The 24,583-nt window shown below is 35.9% G+C and overlaps 1 protein-coding gene across 1 annotated transcript; it reads left to right on the forward strand.

The window, feature by feature from the left end:
- The first annotated feature begins 520 nt into the window (after positions 1–520).
- chst15 (carbohydrate (N-acetylgalactosamine 4-sulfate 6-O) sulfotransferase 15) lies at positions 521–23,005 on the forward strand. Its single transcript, XM_026285729.1, has 8 exons — positions 521–652; positions 15,874–16,726; positions 17,233–17,572; positions 17,802–17,945; positions 18,429–18,585; positions 18,755–18,911; positions 21,831–21,978; positions 22,119–23,005. Exons 2-8 carry the CDS (start codon positions 16,301–16,303, stop codon positions 22,301–22,303), a joined length of 1,557 nt encoding a protein of 518 aa, XP_026141514.1. The 5' UTR covers positions 521–652; positions 15,874–16,300; the 3' UTR covers positions 22,304–23,005.
- The last annotated feature ends 1,578 nt before the right edge of the window (positions 23,006–24,583 follow it).

Raw genomic sequence — 24,583 nt, forward strand, 5'->3', positions numbered from 1 at the left:
AGTAAAAAATGATGAAATGCCAACATTACTGAAAGGGTTTGTTTTAAACCATTTTCAATAAATGAAAAAAAAAAATGTGTGGCATTTGGGAAATGATGGTGTGTGGCAAATTTGCTTGTACTTCTATTACACTCTGTATGAGGCAGACTATCTATGCTTAGGCTACATTATTATTTCATACAGAGTACTTATTGAGGCCTACATATTGTTTAGCGAAACTGTCACAAAATGCACATTTCAACAGATTCATTGTTACAATATACGTCGTAGGGCTATGACTTTTCACAAAACAACAGATGTTAGCCACCCATTCATGTTTAATGCTTTACCCCAACATTTAGCTCGTTCTATTCTGTTTTATTATTAATCCCAAATAGATTGAGTTTATAAATAGCTGGGATTGGTGGGAGCACAGCACATGGAGCACGCGCCGTATCCCACCCCCTCTACCAACTGAACTGAACCCCTGCGAGAGAGAGAGAGAGAGAGAGAGAGAGAGAGAGAGAGAGAGAGAGAGAGAGAGAGAGAGAGATTGTGGCTGAATACAGACCGAAAGGCTTTCATCAACTCAGTCGCTCAGAAAGTTCTCTGTATCGCGGTCCGCTTCATCGTCATTAAACGCTGGGATATTAAAGCTGGACAAGTTGTCAAGGTAAGTTTTCCACGCGAGTAATGTGACGGTATTTTTGGACAGGAATGTTCGATGGTTTACGCGTGACACTGGATCAAGCTAATAGATTTATCCAAATATTAGATGACAGTGAGGGTGTTTAATAGCGACGCTCCATCTAACACCGGCGGGATGATAAAGCGTCTAACAGATGATTTCTAAAACTTGTCCATTGAGAAGGGCTTGATAAATAGAGGCTCTCATCAGGATTTTCACACGCACAATGTTTCATTCAGATAGATGGGAAGCTGCTATGACAAGATTCGCTGTGTGCGACCTCTGGCAAGTTCAACGGCATTATTACCCTTACAAACATTTACCATGGTAACCACAGTTTACCCAAGAATACCATCATTGCAGTTATTGTCACTGTATAATTAGAGGAGACCGGGGTCGGTTGGTACGATATCCACTCTTTGTTGAATATAAAAAAAAAAAAAAAAAAAAAAAAAAAAAAAACAGCAGATATTCACTTCAAGCCCTTGCAAAAAAAATAAAAAATAAATAATAAAAATAAATAAATAAAATAAAATAATGTTACCAAATAGGCTATTTAGAGACTTAACTTTTGTCAATTATTGACCAAAATTATTTTGTGCGTTTATACCAACCCATTTCAGGTTGAGGGGTTGGTTGGTTGGTTCAGTGTTAAAATATCATACATCTGTAAAAACATTTTCCCAATATGAATATTTTGCTTAAAAAGCCATTGAAAATTCGAGATGTGATTAATTTGAACCCTTTTCAGAGACTGTGGTGAATTTCTTTTTTATTATTATTTTTTAAATGTTTTTGGTGATGATGACTAACACTAAGTTAGCAGTTACTATAGATACAATGTTTTTTGTGAATGCTAGGTTTACCATGGAATTTTTTTGGAAGCATTGACTATTGCTCTTAAACTATTTTTAGGTAGGCTACCTACAGTACAGCATACTAAACATATTTGCATTTCTATAATTAATCACACATCATTTAATGTGATTTATGTACTGTATAAAGTGAATATATTTTATGGAATATAAAATGTTATTTTATTATGAAAAAATAGCATTCCCAAGTAATTAAATATGTTAAAATACTATTTTATATATCAGGCCATTTTCCAATTGATTGAGGCTTTGTCTAATTTCCAGAACTTGCACCCAACTCAGACACTCCATTCACCACCATCCATTGAACTCCACCCCTGACTATGATTTTAGGAATGGGGTTTTTAGGCGAGGGTAAGAGAGTGGTTGGAATGGTGTCCTATATGAACAGCAGTGGCTGTTGGTTGAAGAACATGTCTCATTTGATTATCGTATTATGCGTATTTCCCCCATGGAATATACTGACAGCTATCTAAGAGAAAAGCACAGATGGATGTAGTCTTACATTATTCAACGGCATCGGGTTGCAGCTACGAAATACATGTCGAAACCTGTTGAAATCCATGCTCTGTACCCTGAAGCACCTGTTTATCAGGCTGTAGCTGGTTAATTATAATCAACAATGAATTCAGAGCAATTTAAGGTAAAGGTTAAGATAATTTTGAGAATTCAATAGGCTGCATTGGTTTTTTTTTAGCAAGAGACATGTTAGAAATGAGAGTTTTGCTCTATTACCTCAGGAAATTGCCATGGAGTGCTTTTATGTTTGTCATGGCTACTGCACTCTGGAGTGTCTACAAGGCTGTGATGTATTAGTAATTGTTGGCACAAGGAGTGTGCATTGGATGGCTGGAGAGTCTCTTCCTTAGAAAGACATTCACCAGGCTCAGATCTTAACAGCTGCAGAATATATAACTCAGCGCTGAGTCAACATGCTATCCATACCAACAACCAAACCCTTCATCGCTCTGACCCACTGTCTGCCTACACACACAGTCTGACCCTATGCCTACAAGCACTCATACACCCATAGTCAAACAAACACGCATATACACACTTATACACATTTCCATTTCACATGGCATAAAATATTTATAGTATGAAGGGTCTGGCTTCTGTGTTTCTCATGAAATCAATCATATTTTACCCCAAAATACAGCACTTATGTTAAGAAGTCAACATTTTAGCACTCACCTTTTCTTACCTTCAGACTTTTCTTCCGCAATGTAGTAGGCAACAACAACATTTGCTACTTTGTTTTTGTTATAATGGACCAATTCTGTTTATACCATAAAGCAAATAGTGTTTCCTGCTATGTGCATTGTATCTATATTGCATCCAGTCACTTTGCATTATGTTCAGTTCATATCAAAAGACTCCAAATGTAATTTTCTTATTACATGTCAGAATTTATTTCACAGTCACTGAGCACAATTTTTTTTAATGGTTCGCTTGGCTTATGATAAGAAAAAGAGAAAGCATTATCTTCATCGTCATAACTTATGCATTTTCTTCTGGAATGCCATAAGAGTTCATTTTATATTATGGAAGCTTTTCATATAGTGTTCATATTGCATTCAGCAATGAGATGAAACTCAGTATTGGGAGTCAGCAGGGTCTCTCAGACCTCACACTATAGGGCTCAAGGCCTTTATTAACATTTATCTTCTTTTTCTTCTGAGATTTGCAAAACTTAGTCTGACAGTTGACAGATGCCCTTTGGCTTCGGACATGGAGCTGTGTTTGTGCCTGTGTGTGTTTGGATTCATGTGAATGTCTCCTTCATCTTACCTATGTGTGTGTTTGTGATTGTTTGTGACCGGCCTCTCCCTCTTCCGTCTCCTCCCCTGGCAAACCCCCTCTTTTATTTTTTTATTTGTTTAGAAAATGAAAGTTGCCTCCTATAACCTATGAGGAAAATAAAAGGGGATGAAAGTGGGAAAAAAAAGAAAATGAGAAAGAATTTAGTTATTTATGTCTCATGTCATCTGTTCACTGGCACGATTTGTGCTCTATAAAGGCTCTCCATTCTCTCGTTTTGCAATTTCATACCCCAGTATTAGATATTACACAGCTTTGAATTTTTAATATTGTTTGGTCTGCGCTAGATAGAAAGAGAGATCTTTTAAAAACTTTGAAAGCAGTTTAAATCAAGTAACCTAACTTTCATTCTACAAGAGAGAGAACAGGGCTAGCAGTTATAAGGGCTGGAAATCTCAGGAACTATAAAGTTTTAAATCAAAAGTCCAAATGGTTGGTTTCAAACAGTTCTAAACCCTTATAAATAGAATACATGTAGGCTTATACTGTATATATAAATGCAGCTTTGCCATCACATGAATACATTACATTTATTTTTAATTGTAATAATATTTTACGGTTTTACTGTATTTTCAATCAAATAAATGAATCCCTGGTGAGTATAAGAGACAAAAAACATTACAAACATTTACAAATCTTACTGACTCCAAACATTTTAATTGGTGGTGTATACAGTATGTGAATGTATTTACTTAAACATTGATATACAATTTATATATATATATATATATATATATATATATATATATATATATATATATATATATATATTTCTTTATATATATAATTTTGTCTGGATATATATGAGTATATATAAAGATAGATATCATTAAATGATGAACATTTTTAAAATCTCCATCCTGTAGAGTTCATGCGTGTCACATCCATACTTCACCCATATTGAATCGATCATTGTTGTGCAGGCCCTCTTTGTCTTGCAGGACACTGCCTAGTTAAATGAACTCTATAGCAATGGCGAAGATACTTCTCTAAAATATTTCACTCCACACTTCACCAACTGTTAACATCAGTCAAGTCAGCAGTTTATTTGGCCATCCGTGGGAATATAAACAGACGTTGCCTCAAGCCATGTTGTGTATTTCAGACATGCTAACAGCATATCCTACAAGTACAGAAGACCATGAGTGCCGATGTAGAGTCATTTGTATGCAGCATTAACTTGCATGAGTGCTTTTTGCTAGTCTTAATGGTGTCGGTCTGAGTGGTATTAATCTCTTGTGTTGTGTTAGCCAGTCTTAATGGTGTGAGCCTGTCTGAAACCGCCAAATAGGGAGATGTGTCTGCCTGCCTCAGTGGGCTATAGTGAGCTGGTGTTAATGGTCTGCTGAGTTCAGTCATAAAATATTTCTGGTAACTCTTAAGTGACCTTATGACATTTACTGTAATGGACATGCTACTCACTCCTTGCAACACTTGCTTCCTGTTTATCGCCTAATTACTTAATTTGGATTTTAAACTTACTGAATGCTTCAAAACAACTTCAAAACTTTGATAATATGGATTCTGGCCAGTGAGAGGAAAAGAAGCCGAGTATACGAGGGAGAAACAGAGTGAGTTTCAGGATGATGGGCCATTCCACCAGGATGATTCATCATGCAGGGTGCCTCTAGGGTAACGTTGCTTTACTTTTTGAAAATACAAACACACATTTACTCTTACGCACAGTCTGTTCCTTAAATAATGTTTTTATGTTATAAGCTTACATAAGGCTAATCTGATTTATGCTTACTTTATGTTAAAAAATGAACGTACTGACTGTAAAAAATGAACTTTAGTGAGCTACTGTAATGTACTTCCTGGCAGCATCACTCTATTAGCTACTGTATAAGATTAAATCTGAGGGATGTATATCATTTATGCATATTCCTGCCCAGTGTCTTGGCTCAGTAGCTTAAATGCCCATCTTCATTTATTTCCAAGCAAAGAGAGAACTCGATTTTGCAGTTTGTCTCTGAATTTTTATGCTCTTCTCATCGTCTCAGCCACAGACGGCACACCAACGGACCGCCCACAATCCACTTACTACCCGTCTGATGCATACTGAACACAAAACTGGAATTTACTTTCACAATCTGGCAAGCTGCTATCTGATTGGCTGGCTTTGGTGCAGCTCAGGTCACACAGGATTTTTTTGTAACTTAGTCCACCTGCAAGCACAGTCATGTTTACAAAGTTATCCGATTCAGCCAGTGCTTCATACAATCCAGATTGTGTCAAAGCAGCTTCATAGTAACAAACATTATTTCTGAATTATTATTTAATATTAATAAAACTAAAATAGTTAATTTAATTTAAACAGTTTATTAAATAACTAGTTATTAAATAGTAATTGAATATGTATTCATATTTATTTGTAATAGTAAATACATATTTATTCATATTTACTTGTAATAATAGAATAAAATGAATTCTATTTGAGGTGCATTTAAATAGTTAAAATACAAATAAAACAAAAAACTAAAACAGATATTTTAAATGCCACAAGTTAATGTGTGTACATTATTAATTTTAATATTTTAAAAAATATAATTTGATAATTTACAGCATGAAACACTGATATTCATACTGAGATTTGGTACATTTCTGTTATTAAATTATTAGTGTTATGAAAGATTATCTGTAAGTGAGCATTAGATGATTGCAAATAAGGAAATTAACATGATCATGATTTTACACATTCACACACACACACACACACACACACACACACACACACACACACACACACACACACACACACACACACACACACACACACACACTAGTTTTTCATACATTAGTTTTCAATGTTGATTTTTTAAATGATATTGTAAAGTAAGCAAGTCAGTCAGACAGTCTCTTCCTGTCTTAGTAGATTGTTTTCCACTAGAATAGGCTGCAATGAGGACCAGACCTCTTTTTAATCAGAGATTTGGCTATGAAAGACCATGCAAACCACAAACAGGGAGTCATTGGCCTTGTCAATGCCCCCTTCCCCCAATAAAGAGTATTTATAGCACCTGCTGGTTGGTGAATAGGTATTATCAACAGGCACAGAATTAGATCAGATTAAATCCTAATATGATTTTACTTGAGGCATCAGGCCCCCTGAGGCTCAGTTCTGTCTTTCATGTCTATTTGGAGCAGAAACATAAACATTGTGCAGCAGTATCAATGGAGGGAGAGAGTTCAGTTCTCCCCCTCTCTCTTCTGGTCATCTGTGCCAGGAGCTTTGGTCTGCTGCCCTCTTTAATGATGCATGGAACATTAGCCAGCCACTATCCCAAGTTAGAACGAGGCCGATGGCATTCTCTGGTCAAAGAGGCTGCATTGTTTGGATTCAGAATAGCATGGTCTACTGAGAAAGGGGAGAACAAAGTGTGCTGTCTGTCGAGTTTGTTTTCTAAAATTGTTATCACAATCCTAATTTGTGATTGCTGCAAATTACATTTTAATATCTTTCATATTCAAGCACATTTCTGCCGTGCATGGAGTGATCGGTAGGCAGATGATGTTCGCAGTAATTTACATGCATACATCTTATCTAACTTATTTTGACATTTTAATTATGTTACACTTCACTGTGAAATATCTGATTTACTATCATGTTCATTTAATGAAAGGGTTTTTCAGCTTGTTAGAATAGTAAGATAAAAACAATTGCAATTTTGAGAAAAAATATCAGAATTATGAGAAGTATATAACAAACATTTCTGAAAAGAAAATTCAGAATTGCGAGATATAAACATGCAATTTCCTTTACACCTGTTTTAGTCTGTTGCAGAAACATAAGAAATGTAATTGTGAGATGTAAACTCAGAATTCAGAGAAAAAGTCAGAATTGTGATATAAAATTACAATAGATAGATAGATAGATATTAGATATATCATCAAGATACATCAGCATTAGTTATACAATTGACATATTATTCCATTAACATTTTGTGTCATAAAATTCCAGAAAATATTTTAATAGTGTCTTTGAAATAATAAAATAAAATTTTATTTTGTATTTTGCAAATTAATTAAATAATAACCTGTTGTTTTTATAATATTAATGGGATCTTATACTGTACATGAAAATACATAGCTGCTTACATATTTTAGTGAAGAAATCTCTTGCAAGGAAAATATTATATTTAGAGTTCTTTGGCAAAAAAAAAAAAAAAGGTTTAAAAAACCTGGTTTTAAAGAGTGAAGTTATGATTAAACAATAAAACATAAAACAATAACAATAAAAACATAACAAAGAGAAGGAAAAAAACAAGGATATATTGTGATAGGTAAAACTTTGTTTTTAAGGAAAATGAAAGCTGCATTCCATAACCTGCATTCGGGGGTGGAGATTCATAAAAGCGGAGGATGAGAGAGAGAGAGAAAATAAAGCAAATAGAAAGGATTCTTTGAGTTATTAGTAGCTCACGTCTGTTCATTCGCACAACGGATGCTCTGTAACAAATCTCTCATCCCTCTGTTTGCAATTTGCTTCTCAACTCTTTATATCGTAAGTCCCAGGCAGCAGATTTAATTAAGAATCCAGTCAAATACATCGTTTATTTATGAGATAAATTCAAGTGGCTGTTATCTGACAGTATAGAATCGGCGTGACTTCGCATTTTTATGCGCAACTCCACTGCTGACATTTGCTACATATTATCCTTGTGAATTGTGCAGTGGGATGGTAACAAAGAACAGGCTATTGATTAACTGGCAAGAGGAACTTGGATCTATTGTTGAACTGTGTGGATATTTGGGACATAAAGGTCTAGGAAGAAGTGTCCTTACTTTCCCATCAAGCACACAATGGTGTTTCAACAGTGCATTGTCAGGAAACAGAACAGTTCAATACATGGGCAGAGAGCTGGTAATTATGTTAAAAAATATAAAAATAAATAAAAATTTATATATTAAAATAAATTAATTAATAATTATATTTAAACAAGAGTGTGAAAGATACAGTTGTAATCATCTTAATAAAGATGGTTCAATCTCTCTTTCTTCCCTCATAAACAAGGTGTTTTTTCACATAGGCTGCCGAATGAAGCACCTCAGGGAACTTCTCTTCTCTCATCTCTGTTGTTTAATTACACTTCTTTTCTTCTGTGCTGCGTCTCTTTTCAGCGTGGATTACGTAAACAGCTCTCCCCAGCCTCCTTGCTCTTGTGCTACACACGCTGCACAGCATAACACAATAAAGCCTTCCATCAACAGTCTGAAATCAACAGCAAACCCCATGCCTCATGTTTCAAGAGCTGAGACACAAACATCTTCTTCAAGCAGCAAAACAAATCTGCCAAACCGAACATGAGCCTCTCATCATATATATATACATACATAAATATAGATGCTGGAGTATCAGAGGGAGGAATAAAGGAGCATTGAGAAATCTACTTCAGCAAGAGTTCACATAACATCAACCATAAACGCATCTGGCTGCCAGATGGGTGCCAAATTACACAAGATGTTGCTAATAATAACTGCTGTATTATTTACACCTTTGTATTTATCAGTTTAGGAAAACACAAGTAGTATAAAAGTTTAGGCTTTACTGACCTGCTGCAATAATAAATAGCAAGTGCACATTGTTGTAATTTAGTGTCATGTGGCTTTTAAATTAATTTAGCCATTGATTAAGTAAAGTTTCACATGCTGACTTACGGTATACAAAATAGGATATCTTGTCAGTTGTTGTGGACTTTCCTTGATTGAAGATGTAATTTGGGGTGTGTCTCCACAAGTGCATGATGAAGGGGAGCGTCAATGCTAATAGATTACATTTCGCCTGCAAAGTGATCTGTCAAACCTAAAAGTAATTTCGGAAACTGAGTGTGAAAATTAATACTACTGAACGGCAGGTATTAATCTGATTTGGTTTATGCGCCGGTCTGCTGTCACTATGATAAAAGAGAGATGTTAAGAACAGAGAACAGATAGACGTATACTTCTTTATTGCAAAAATTCATTTCTTGTGAGATTCTGTTATGCAATTGTTTTATTAATAATTATAATCAGCTCAAAAAAGTATTTCGGAATGGAATACATTATATTTAGCACACTATATCTGTAAGAAACATTATACTACAACTACAATGTATGTCCTAATTTGTCAGATTCCATATAGTACTTCCTACTGAGCCTTGTTTAATCAAACTCGTCAAAGTGTTTTCTAGCTCTACCGTGATAGATGATATGGTGGGCACAGAACCAGTTTTTGATATTGAAGGGATAGTTCCCCCCAAAGAACAAAACACAAATTAGATTTTTTTTGTATAATGTTTCAACTCTTTCTGCCCATATAATGGCTTTCACTGTAGAGGAAAACAAAATAATTACTTTCACAGTACCTTATTTTTTTTACACTGTCTCTGTCAAAGAAGCTGAATTTAATTTATATATATTTATCTATTTTACTATTCAGGGAGAGACTCTTTCATATGCTGTGAGGAGGAAATTAGAGCGACTAAGGTTTTTCACAGAGTGACTATATTAATTGAACTGTCACTCTCAGGGCTTTTTCTGGGTTGTGTTTGTCAGACGTCACATCACATCCTTGTACCCAAAGCCTTCGATCATAATGTCTTTTGATTTTTACCACATATTTGTTTTCTTTTCCATGTCATTTGGAGGACATTTAATCAGCACAGTCAGGAAAAAGAATGTCACAGACATTCAGTTATTATTTAGAAGTATTATAATAATTAATTTTAAACAGTTAATGCTGGATATTATAGTGGGGTTAAAAGAATAGTTCACCCAAAAATGACAATTTTATCATTATTTATTCATAATTTACACATGTTGTTCCAAATATAGTATTTCTTCATTACTGTGGAACTCACTAGCTACAAATTCAGCAACAATTTGTTTATTCTTCAAAATATCCACTTTTGTGTTCAACAATGGATGTTGAATAATAAAATAGATGAAAGTGAAATATGAAATACTATACACTATAGTAATGCAATAATAAAAATGCATATTACACATACAGCTAACAAAATCTGTCTCTCTTTTCCTAATGAGAGTTAAGAAAAAAAAATGCAAATATGAAAAGGAAACTGGGTGAGAGTAAAACATAGATGTGACACAGCCAGAACGCTTTGAATAGGTGACTTCGATGAATATAACCAAGTGCATTTAGCACGGATTATTCAGTTTGATGTAATAAGTATATACTAATATAACCGACTGATGCCATTTCAGACTCCGCTCCACTGAGCTTCATTATTCATCTCTATTGGCTGCTGAATTCGTTCATTTCCTCTCACTTGTTCTGACTGTGGAATAGATGTTATCCCTGCATGTTTTCCCTGTATTGACACTGCACAAATGGAATGTGTCCTTTTGATAGTCTATGTGTGTGTGTGTGTGTGTGTGTTTGAGCTTGTATGTATTAGAGGAGAATTTAGATTAACTCAGAAAGAGATGAGCGCAAGCATTTTGCTTTCTATGTCTTCTTTGAGCTGAAGAGCTGGATTGTGATTTTACAAACAGACTCACCCACATATATAACCAAAAGTGCATATTTATATAAATAGATATATACTTTACGGTCACTCTATATGCAAAGACATCCACAATAGTAATGTTTCACATCTACTGGTAGTACGTTGCTCCTCATGAGTTTCCTATGTATATCAGTGTTTGTCTGTGTGGTACATTGTGGGCTCCAATTTGAACTACTTTCCTTCCTAGATCCTTGGTATTCCCTTCCATCCACCCGGAACCATTCCTGCATACTCTGATCCATTGGTCATGGCACTGGCTGACCCAAACAGAGCACCCACTGTGCTCGGAGGTCCTGACAGCCCTGCCACCCTCTTTATATGACTCTGGAAATGGATAAGCAAGGGTGTAAAGAGAGACATATGTGAAAGATGTCCCGCAGCACTCTCATATAGGAACATCACAGCATCCTGACATCAAACAGTCCTTCAAGTGTAGGATAGTATTTTTGCATTTTCCATCAACCGACCTTACATAGCAACAATGGCTCAGTCAGAGGTTTGAATTTGGGGATGGGACTATTTGTTTGTCTGACAAATGAAAGTTTGGGGGAGTGTTCCAGAAACCTGTTTGAAATTTTTAAAGGGTTAATTAACCCAAAAATGAAAATTCTGTCTTGAATTACTCACCCTCATCTCGTTCCAAACCCGTAAGATCTTCATTACCAATATAGGACCATATGAGACCTACTTCAGAATGCCACATGCGTGTGTTAAATAAAGTCGCTATTATTTAAAACACGCCTAAAACATCCCCCTTCTCCTTCTGTCTCCTCACTGAGGCAGAAGTATCCAAACTTCTCTCCAGCCATCCTACAACATGTCCACTAGACCCTTCACACCTTCTCCAAGCAATCTCCACTACACTTTTTTACCACCACTTTTACCACTTTCCCCACTGCATTTAAGCAGGCTTGGGTAACCCCACTGCTCAAAAAACCTACATTAAACAGTTCGCTTACAGATAGCTACAGACCTGTCTAACTCCTTCCTTTCATAGCAAAAACACTTGAATGAGTTGTTTTTAATCAGGTATCATTATTTCTTACACAGAACAACTATCTGAATCCTACCTAGTCAGGCTTCATGAGTGGCCATTCAACTGACACTGAAGCCCTGCGGATTGCAAAAGCTGATTCCAATTCATCAGCTCTCATTTTACTGGATTTGTCCACCCTCTCATCATGGGGCATTACAGGGATTCCACTTCGATGGCTTGAATCCTATCTCACTGGTAGGTCTTTCAGGGTGGGGTGGTATCCAAAGCACATCAACGGGTCACTGGGGTTCCTCAGGGATCAGTTCTTGGACCCCTCCTCTTCTCCATATACACTACATCACTGGGACTCATCATACAGGCACATGGTTTCTCAGACCATTGCTATGCTGATGACACACAGCTCTACCTCTCATTTCAACCAGATGATCCCACAGTAACTGCACAGATCTCAGGCTGCCTGGCGGACATCTCAGCATGGATGAAAGAACATTGCCTACAGCTCAACCTGGCAAAGACTGAGCTTCTCATCTTCCCAGCCACTCCAAATCTACAGCATTTCTTCATCATCCAGTTAGGTTCATTAACAATTACCCCATCAAGTTCAGTCAGAAATCTTGGTGTAATGTTTGAAAAGTTTCCAAACATGGCTAGATCTTGCAGGTTTGCATTGCACAACATCACAAAGATAAGGCCCTTCCTAACGGAGTGTGCTGCAAAAATTCTTGTCCAGGCCCTTGTCATTTCTAGGCTGGACCACTGCAATGCTCTTCTGGCTGGACTTCTATCATGCACAGTCAAACCTTTACAAATGATTCAGAATGCAGCCACATGACTGATCTTTAATGAGCCCAGAAGAGCCCACATCACACCTCTCTTTATCTCCCTGCACTGGCTGCCAGTTACAACTCGCATCAAGTTCAAGAGACTAATTCTTGCATATAGAACAGCTTCAGGCTCAGCACCCGCCTACTTTCAAACATTCTTACGAATCCATATCCCCTCCAGAAGTTGGAGATCCACTAGTGAGCGACACCTCATTTTACCATCACAAAGAGACACAAAATCACTTTCCAGAACATTTTCGTTCACCGTTCCTGACTGGTGGAATGATCTTCCAACCCAAGCGACAGCTGAAAACTCACCTCTTTTGTCACTATCTGACTTCACCCTAAAAAATATATTTCTCTGTCTATCTTAGTTGAACAATGCTTGAAACTTGGTATGACAAGCACTTCCTGTGTTTATTTGCCTCTTTAAGATAAATGGCTTGATCTATTCCCCAATTGTAAGTCGCTTTGGATAAAAGAGTCTGCTAAATTATTTGAAACTAAAATAAAAATTAAACTGAAACTAGAACATTGAAAAAATATTTACTACAACTAAAAAAATGATAATGATATAGTGAAAACAAATTAAAATTGGTCAAATTGAAGAAAAAAAATAAATTACTCACCCTCATTTAATTCCAAATCTGTATATATTTTATTTTATTATTATTTTTGTATGGTCAAAATTGTTTATGTTCTGCAATAGAAACAGTCATACAGGTTTGGAATGTGATTAAATCAGGAGTAATCTCTAAACTACAAGTCATTATTTTCAAAATCATGTTTGGTGACACCAATTGCACATAAATTACATATTGATTAGAGTGTAAATGATCACAAAACTTTCATTTTAGGGTAAACTATACCTTTAAACTGAAATGAGCTTGTGTCAGCTTTACATTAACAACATCCAGAAGCATCAATAGGCAAATGCATTGTAGAGCTCCTCACTTGTGGTTTTGATTGACAAATATAATGATGGAGCTTCTCAGTAATGAATCATTGAGCTGTGGACTGCTGTGGCATTCCCGCAGTGAGTGCTCATTTCTACATCCCCTTGCTGTCCCGGACCCCTCCTCTACTTCAGTCAGATCTGTAATGGAAACATGCTCACAGATGCCTCACCTCCCCACACTTAGAGCTGGGTTTGTTATTCTGAAATATATTTAAAGTGACAGCACCCATCAGACCAGCTCCATGCTAAAGTCATCAGAAATGTAACGCTCATGCTTAAAATAGACACCCACACTGACAGCGATGCTACCGTTTACCTCAAACTCTTATTTTCGACAGAGATAGCGAGACTTGATTATGATGGGACTATGATTTAGATGTCACTGGAATGTCATTTGAGGTCATCGTACAAATACAAATGCTCCCAGAGTCTATTTTCCATAGCAACACGGATCAGTGACACCTGCCTTCATCTCCATGGGAACACACATGTCCTTCTTTGACTACCTTCCCTCTCATTCTTTCATTAATCTCTCCCTATTTCTCTGTCTCTCACTCTCTCTCTCGGAGCGTTATACAAACCATTTATTTTCCTGCACAAATAGGAAATTATCTATAATTTATGAGCCCTACATCTATTTATTAGTTCAGCATAAATTACTGTGGTTTGTGTGGGCTTCCGGAGAGTCACATTTCTGTTAATGATATCCCCAAGGTAAATTTAACCACAATTAGGCGGTAAATAACAGCCCTGAACTGTCTGATGAAATGATGAAGACAAACCCTCCACCAGAGGATCCTAGCACAGGCCCTTTAATTTGCCCAAATAAAAGGAAGAAAGCAAAATAAGACAAATTGATTTTTTTAGGTTTTCAAAAGCCCTGCTCTAGAATTTCTATCCTTGCACATTCAGCAATAAAAAGTCGTTAGGTCTACATTGAGGAGAAATGCTTTTTTGTTCATTTTTTCTCTTTTGTTTCCCAGCCTGACTCATGACATTGGTAGGAAGAGATGGTGTCCTTAACACGTAATTAAAGGGATGATAAATAATTAGAACTTTCTGGCCATAAACACTCACTTTCAGATATTTATCAAGTATATAGCCATTAGTTTTACCAAACACAGAATACAGAAAATTATTATGAAGATGAATTAACATTATTATGGCATGATTTAGATTTTTTTTTACTTGTATCATTATTACTTTTAGACCAATTAATGTGATACATTTGTGACTTGCAAACCTATAATGAAGTGATAAATATGACTATATATAATGCAATTATTTCCAATAATTAGAGTAAGGTCTTAATTGCAGTAAGCTGTTTACATGACAAAAGAAAACCCAGTTTTCATTATTTTGATTATTTACAAAAATATGTTATATATTTTGTCACTATTGCATCCAACAATTAAGCAGCTTGCATAAAACATTTTAAAATAAATGTTCCTTGAGCATTACTGCTTCGCCATCGCAGGAATAAACTGCATTTTAAAATATACTGAAATAGAAAATTTTAGTAAGATTTTGAAATATTGGGGTTTTTACTGTATTTTTGATCAAATAAATGCAGCTCTAGTGAGCATAAGACTTCTTTCAAAAAACTATAAAAAATCTTACCGACCCAAAACTGAATAATGCAAATAGTATATACTAGTATGTCTACTAAAAAAATATACTACAACCATCCTTTTGTTTTTAGCTTCCATTTCATGTGTTCAGGCCTTAATTAAGGTCCCCCTCAAACCTGCACGTCATTTGTTTCTAACACTGATGTTTTCTTTGATTTCTGCTTTTTTTTTATAATCTGCACAATTTCCAGGAACTAGTAATGAAGACAAGGAAAGATTAGGACAGAGAGAGGGAAAGAAGGAGTGGAGGCTGTCAAATAAAATATGTATCTATTAGCTTGCAGCTGGTCTACTGTGTTCTTAATTAGGCATGTCCTGAGGCTATCATGTCTGAATGGATTACGCTCTAAAATTCTCCAAAACACACACACAACACACAAGCACATACAGTACATACCCACACACCATATGCCACACAGTCTGTGGCCTGTGTGATCTTCCTGCCATCCTTTCTCTGATGCTTATCCAAACCCCATCACAGAGTTATTGGCATGTGTGAGAGACAGAAACAGAGTACCACCACCATCCACTGCCTCCTAGACTCAAATCAATGAACCGTCTTTGTATTAAAATTTTTTTTTTTGTCTTGCAGGAACAGACCTTTCTGTTATCTGTGCTGGTGTTGGGGTGCTTGTGACCTTGACAACCAAATCTGCACTGTTTGTTCTGGTGCGCTGTCAAGCCCGCTGCCGCTGTGTCATTTGTGGCAGCTAAATTGAAGGAGTGCTCTAATCGTCTCCCACACGTCTTACCCCTCGCCACGCGTGCAGAAACCCAGGGTGGCCAGCCCGCTCATTCTGCTGTCTGTCTTCCTGTCCACAAACATCCCAGCATCAACAATGACCTGAAGCCACATGGCATCTGCTCCATGAAAGATGTTGATTTTATTGGCAAAACACGGCTCCCTTGGGTTATGGTCCACTTCATGTGAGCAGTATGATGAAGACCATGAACTATAACTCACATAGATGGGATTCACTTCATATGTGAAAAAAACACAGCTAGCATAACACATAATTATGGACCACAGGCATGGGTTTCTCAATGGCCTGGATGAAAAAAAGCCTGTGTTTTTGCACCCCAGCAACAGGTGGACGGGTGTATTGACTGTCATAGAGAACCACAGAGCACAACATCAAACATGGAGCCCATGGACACTCAGGTCTGTACGGAAAATCAAAATCTTAAGTTTCCTTTTCGGACTTATGGTCACCGTTGTCATAATGGCATCCTACATCTTAACGAGGGACCAGAAAGGGCTGTTTTTAACACCATCACCGTATCACCTTACTGTGGAGTCTCATCCGGCTCAGCTGCCCCTTAATCTGTCCTTCGCCACAGACTACACAGTTGTGAGAGAGGTGGTGAGAAGCATTGTGGCCAGAGTGGATTTCAGTCAGAGGAGAGTGCCTGACCTGAGAGAAGTGAGAAAGAAAGAGCCAAACGTATGTGCATTTGAACGAAATTGCTAAACATGCAAAAAAATCTTGATTTATTTACAATTAAAAAATCTGGTACATAAAAATTTGCATTTTTGATTGTTTCTGTGAATTTTAAGATTGACATCATTATGAATCTTGTTTTACATAACTGTTTTCAATTTTAAAACACTTTAAAATATATTTTATTCCTGCAGTGGCAAATAAATGTTATCTTCAGTGTTAAATTATCCTTTAGAAATCATTCTTATATGCTTTTTATTATTATTATCAATATTGAAAACTATTTTGCTGCTTAATATTTTTGTGGAAACCAGAATAATTTTTTTTTTTAGGATTCTTAAAGACATCTTTGTAACTTTTAATCAGTTTTACAAAACCTGTAAATAAATAATTTAATAATAAGCCTTACTGACCCCAAACTTTGTACATAAATTAAGTACATACTACAAGCTACGCTCTGTCAAGTCTTGGTTTGCTAGTATAAGCCTTCTGGTCTTTCTCGTCCACAGATATTCTCTGGAATTCCCCTCAAATTTCTTCCTCATCTCAAGAACCCTTGTTGGTATGAAGAGTTCTTTGGGAATGTCACAGCTGATCCTTATGGGAAAAACCTGTATGCTCTTTATTCAAAGCGCTTCCAAGCAATATATGACCACCTGCGCAGAGCATTTCCGGCTCACCTGCATCATCACACAGGTAGACAGTATCGCCTTCGCTGCCTGCCTTTCTTTTACATCATCGGACAGCCTAAGTGTGGCACCACGGACCTCTACGACCGGTTACGCCTACATCCAGAGGTCCATTTCACCACTATGAAGGAGCCACACTGGTGGACACGAAAGAGATTTGGTGAGTTTCATTTAAGAGATAAATTACAGGTTTAAAATTATGGTCTTCTTTTAAAAGTCTGCATAATGTTCACCACTTACATTTTCTTGCAATACAGAGCATCTGCTTAAAGTTTATTACATTCGTTTTATTACACATATTTTACAGCTAAAGAACAGCTGCTGTGCAATTCTGGTTGTAAGCTATTTTACAACTGAAATAATTGTACTTTGTATTTCCCTGGTTTAAGGTATCATCAGGTTGAGTAATGGTTTTCATAACCCCTATCCACTGAATGACTACCTGGACCTTTTTGACCAAGCAGCCAATCAGATTCAAGATCACTTGACAAGCAACTCCTCCAAAACCCACAAAAAAGTAGACATCATTATTGGTAATTTTTTTTTTTTCAATCATGTTTTCTCATATTCACTAATTCTCAGACATCAGTTAACAGTCAGGTAAACAAAACTAAACTAAAAAGAACAAAAAAATAATGGCATTTTTATTTTAAATTTTTATTTATTTTACATTTATTTAATTTTTAAATTTTTTGGGAAGGAATTCAAGTTGTTGTGCTTTTTTCTATAATGTTGATTATGAAGAACGTGTTCAAATTAAATACACATCATCTAGACTTTCTAATTAGAGAAATGCCAGATGCTATGGCCAAGGTCTATCCTCTTGTTATGACTCGTAACAATAAATAATTTAGAAATTTCAGTCTTCGTCTTCTGAGGCCTAAGTCAACTAAATCGAACACAAAACAACCCAGTCATAAATAATCACTAATAGCATTCATCAGATTAAGCCAAGTCTTCAAATGAAATATCAAGTTGGTTAGGATAAAGCAATTCACACATTTTATGATTGACAGGTGAGGCGAGTGCATCCACAATGTGGGACAATAACGCTTGGGTTTATTTCTACGACAATGGGACAGAAGTGGAGCCACCTTTTCTGGTGCAAGACTTCATTCATGCTGTCCAACCAGATTCCAGATTCATTGTGATGCTCAGAGACCCAGTAGAAAGGTACTGTAGTACTCCACTGTTTCAATAAGATATAATAATGAATGGTTTGGATATCATAACCAGTAAAATATTACTATGTGAGAGATGCCTTTTAGATTTACCTCTTACCTCTTATTGTGTTTGTGTACTGTGTGTGTGTGTGTGTGTGTATTTGTGTGTGAGAGAGCAGGCTTTACTCAGACTATCTGTACTTTGGCATGGCTAATAAATCTGTGGAGGATTTTCATGAACGAGTATCAGAGTCGTTGCACCTGTTTGAGGGCTGCTTGGAAGAGAGGTCCATCCGTTCCTGCATTTACAATACCACTCTCAACAACCTGATGCCTGTGAGTGTAGTATGAATCATGAGCATATCAAATGTGGATATTTAATTTGCTATTGCTCTCTTAAAGGGAAAGTACACCCCAAAAATGAAAATTCTATTTACTCAACCTCATGTTGTTCAGAACCGGTGTGATTTAAAAAAGTCGTCAAATTGCAAAAAATTATTCCTTCAGTTTATTAAAATGTTATCAGATCTTCTGAACGATAGATGGATATGTCTCACCAAAGCATTTCAGTTGGTATTTCTCATTAGGGACAGGCACCAAAGGAGGCTGGCTGGTATGAGTCAGAGTCAGATTTTGTTCAGTCTGATATGATGTAATTGGTTCAGCCACCAGGTGCAGCCGCATAGATAAGATATACCCACCAGGGTATGAGCTGTTCTGGCTGCTCCCCAAAGCTGTGTAGCCAGTAGATGATCTTCACCTCTGGAGAAGGCTGTTGGAAGCTGAAATGAAAGCAGTTTTAGAGAAATCTAAATGTGTTGTGAAGTATACATTGTTTTGCTGCACTGATCTGGGGATTAAGTCATGAATGTTTGATTTATGGCTTTGAAGCTGGTTGATGAACCAGCAAAAGTCTGGATTGCTGAATCATTGCTGCTTAGTCCGGTAAATTGGATGTAATATAATACAAATAGAAGCTTGTGCACCATGAACTGGTAACAAACAGAATACAGAATTGTTATTTTAATATAAATAAATAAAATAAATCACTAGTTAGCCATTTAACACAACAAAATTCTCAGATTTTAAAATGGAGCCAAACATCAATACACAAAATAAATGTAAATATTTATTTGCAAAAAGTTATCTGAGAACAATGTGGTGGGCATTTTTAGATTTTTGATGGTTGTAAATATATTATGTACATATCAAGAAGTAAATAAAAATATTAGTCAGAATTAATTACGTGATTATTTATAAATTGTACTAAACTTCTGCTCATAAGTTGGACATGTATTTTTCATTGGTATTTTAATACAGCACATTAAATCCATACTACACAAGATGTTTATATCAGAAGCTACTTACTATAAAGATGTACTAAGTATAATCACCATATAATACAGCAGTGCATAAAATACTGTTATACAAACTAAAAAAATAAATAAAAAAAATAAAAAAATCAAGGCTTATTACAGTGCTAAATGTTATACTGAGCCTTTGGGTCCCTCTGTTGGTGAACACATTAAATTAATAAATTCACTTGACGCCACTTTGTATGCAGATGATGGGTCTGAAGTTTCCATGTCAACCTTGTTCCCTCTACGAAAAAGGCTTTTTCCATAAGCTTCTATTATCGCAATAAATAAATAAATAAATAAATAAATAAATAAATAAAAAAACATTAATAAAAAAAAAGAAAAAACACTCATATTCAATCATAGTTCATGAAACTTTTTGTCCATCAAGATAATCTTCACAAGATAGTATAACTTTGATGAATTTTGAAGCCAAAATAAAAGTGCCAGAACTTAAAGGGGTCATATGTTGTGAATTCAATATTTTGCATTTTGGGGCAAAGTAAAAAAAAAAACAACTTTGTTGAACAACAATAAAAAAATGCAGTAAACTATTAATTGGTTATTCTACAATAAATTGTATTATAAAGTATACTACAATCTGAAAATACTGTAAATTTATAAACTTTTGATGTTTGACTTTTAATGTCTCCGACAGCACCTTTAATCCCATTTAGCAACTTGTTAGCAACTCACGAGTTGGGTATAACTTTCATGGAATAAAACGTAAAAGTATCTTGAGCTTGTGTGAACCACGGACTTCATTTTAGGGCATTTTACCAAACTCCTATTTAAAATACCCATTGACTCCCACTCTATTCTTAATGCAGACTTCTTAAAGGGACACTAAGTAGGAATTACTCCCATCTAGTGGTGAAATTGTATTTTGCATTCAAACTAATTTTGCTCTCCAGCGCCTCGCTTTTTCAAATGCGCGTTGCATCTACGGTAGGCGATATGTACCAAAAAGCTTTGACAGGATGTCTTCTAATAGCACTTCGTCGAGTTTTCCTTCAGGTGAACAGGTGTGTTATTTCAAACAAACAGCAACATGACCATAAACAAACGAATGTTACAGTATTAATTACTGACTGTGGAAAACATGAAATATTGTAATTAGTAGTTATGTCTTCTTTATTCGTTATATTTTCTGAATAATGTGCATTGTTAGATATAAAAAAAATATTGTAATATAGATTGTAACACTGACTTACCTGTCGAGAAGAAAACTGGCCACTTCAGCGTCTCTTTTGAAATCTTTATCCAGCATTAGCTCTTTCCACCTAGAAAAAGCTTCCCCGACATTAACTCTTGTTTTCTGTAATCTACGGTCACGTTTCCTTTTACGTTCTATTTTTGACTGTTTTGGCGACAATGTTTTCTTCTCCTGTGGCGCGGCATATGTATGGTCCATAATAAGAATGCAATCCAGACTTTTAAACTTGCCGGTGCAGTTTCAAGCGCCTCTCACTGCTTTGCACCTGCGTTTCTGGCTCTGACCGAAAACGCGTTGTGGAAACGCGTTGGCTTAGTACTTTTTGTCCCTCTCTGCTATTATAGTTTTGCAAGATGGCGGAACTACATGGAAGCCTCCGTCGACCTACCCGTCCCATGTATATAGAGATAATAAATTCTTCATTTACGAGGATTAGTTTAAACATTGGCATAGGTATTTGTACACCATTGAGGGCATATTTATGAATAAAAATATTGATTTTAGATAATAAAATACCTAAAAAGTTACTTATTGTCCCTTTAAATAGGGGGGCAAAATATGTTTTTTAAATAATTTATTTCTATAAAATACAACTTAAAATGATAAAATCACAAAATGTCAAGATGAAAATATATAATCATATTTCTTTTTTTACTTGAATAACTATTGTTTTTGATGTAGGTGAGGCTTCAGGTTGGACTATATGTCATATACCTGCTTGACTGGCTGAGTGTTTTCAGTAGAGAGCAGATGCTCATCCTACGACTTGAGGATCATGCTGCCAACCGAAAAATCACTATGCGGAGAGTCTTTGAATTTCTACATTTGGGTGAGTTAGTTGTCATCCTTCCACACACTCGTTACAGTGATGTGTGTCTGTTTGTTTAACCCCTGAAGTATTCAGAAATGTGTCATTATGTGCAAATATGTATCTGTTATATCACTGACAGGGTTTCATTGACTCTGCAGGACCTCTTACTCTGCAGAAGGAAGCAGACATCACAAAGAGCCCCGCCTCCAACACCAGACGACCAGCCAATCGCAATCTTGGCCCAATGCTGCCCATAACCAAGGAGATCCTGCAGAGCTTCTACGAGCCTTTTAACCAGCGCCTGGCCCAAGTGCTAAGGGACCCTGCCTTTTTGTGGATGTAGCACTGAGAGAGAGGGAATGAACATAATAGAAAAGAGGGACACTGATTAAACTCAAGTTTAAAACTAAATTAGATGTGTTAGGCCATTGCTGGGTGGCTGGTATCACCTTTGGCCAGAATTGAAATTTAAGAAAATATTTTAAATTCTAGTCAATTATAAAGTGTTACCACTGACTTTATTTTTTATAATTTTTTCCTTGGTTATTTGGTGCTGGACACGTTCATTATTGCACTTTGATACTGTGAGAGTATTTGGTCAGGATGACCACTGAGAAATTAACAGACAACTTATTTAATGTATTTGTTATAAGGCCTTGGAATCCACAGTGTTTCTACAATATGAAAGGATACAGAAACAGAAAAGGTATTGATCAAAATTGAATATACACTCGACAAATGACAATTAATAAAAAAGTGTCAGTGTTTTGGAGTTTAGCTCTGAGGTGAATGAGAGAGGGCCTATAGTGATGCTGGAAGAAACAGACCTGTATAAAGGACAACATAAGAGTTGTGGAAACTGATCACAAAAGCCATCCTGGATATTGAACTAGGTAACCTGATGTCACTGAAATGTAATTTTAATGTTAATGTAAATCTGTTATTGTGACTGTACAGAGATAAGGGCAAGAATAGATTCATTCCAACTTAATTCAACTATGATATTTTCTGACTGAATTGCAATAAATATTGCTTTTTTATATATTTGCTTCTCTAAGACCCAAAAATTTGTCTGGAGAACTGGTGATGGTAAATAAATAAAGTTAGATAAATATAGATTAAAAATGATAATGGAAACTAACAATAATAAAATATTTTTTCCTGTCAAGACTTTCAAGTCAATAGCTTAGGCCTATACCATATTTTATCTCTCATATGTTACATTTTAGAAATGTTTATGTAAAAATACTGTGAAGTTCAGTTTTAAAAATGATGAAAGTCTACTAAAGTATAATGAAATAATTGGTAATTTAGGCTATATGCTGTTCGATTGCCAACCAATAGATTCTCACATCCTCCGCATTTAAAGAACTGATATAGGCTATCCTTCATGACGTCGGAGCGAGGGAATATCGAAAAATGTAAAAAGAAAAAAGAAAAAAAAAAAGCCAACTTTGCGGTCCCTTCGAAACACTATGGTAATTGGTGACGTAATGCTGCACAGACAGTAGGTTATCACTGAGCTAACGGTAAAAGCGACGAATTAGGCTTTCTATGGCCTTGTGGACTTAACATATCAATGGATATAAGGGCATTATGCGGCCATACAGTAGTGCAATGCAGTAGTGTATTCTCAAGTACCTTGTACTCGGACTTTCTACTCATTTATTTGACGAATTGTTTTTAGCATACGTTACAGCAGGCCTAGTAAACATACTCTTATGCAAAGTACGTTTTCACGCGCCAAATTTAAATATGCGACGGCATGAGTAAGATTAATCGACAGCGTCAGATTTCTGAAGATTTTAAGTAAATTTTAAGTCAGTTCGTCACACAAATGACTTTAAAAGTTTAAAGTAGCTAGTTATATATCATAAATCACATGGATTTCTCCCAAGGACGACCATTAACTTTTTTTTTCGTCATCGCATTCCCTATACAAAAACTGGCCTGACAGGTGAGTAAGTTAGCCTAAATGATGGCAGTTTTTCAGTATTATATATTGATTAGTTTTACTGAGAATGCTACATGGCTAGTTTAATAACTGTAACGTTGGGCTTGTTTTAGACTGTATATAACTAGGCAGTGGCAGTCACAGATATGAACTTTTAATTGTTTTTGAAAGTTTTAATTTTTGTTTAAATTTTGTTCTTAGTATTTTTGCTCAGAGAGAATTGTCTACACTACATGTAAGAATTAAAAAAAAAAAACGTAGTTCAGAAATATCCTCACTAGATGGCGGAAAAGGCCTTAAAAATGTGCAGTCTAGCCAACCTGAAAACAGACCGGTCAATAACTCCGAAAACGTAAATGAAAATATTCACTATCAAACAGCCACAGATAAGACGTGTGTCATGGTTTGTGTCTGCTAAAGGGACCAAGGGTCGTCACAAGGGTCGTAAAACCTGATTAAATCCTATAGATTAAATAATTAATTGAAAATGTAAAAATTAAGAAAGACTGAGTGTTAGGTTTAATGTGAAGGGACGAAAGTATCATATTAGCTCAGTATAAAAATAATAGAGGTCACTGGGAAGTCCCCACATAATATAAATTCACCTGTATGTGATCAACAGATTATCGTAAGTTCATTAATCAAGGAGCTAACATGACAAACTGATCA

Source organism: Carassius auratus, chromosome 17, assembly GCF_003368295.1.
Source record: "Carassius auratus strain Wakin chromosome 17, ASM336829v1, whole genome shotgun sequence".
Taxonomy (NCBI): domain Eukaryota; kingdom Metazoa; phylum Chordata; class Actinopteri; order Cypriniformes; family Cyprinidae; genus Carassius; species Carassius auratus.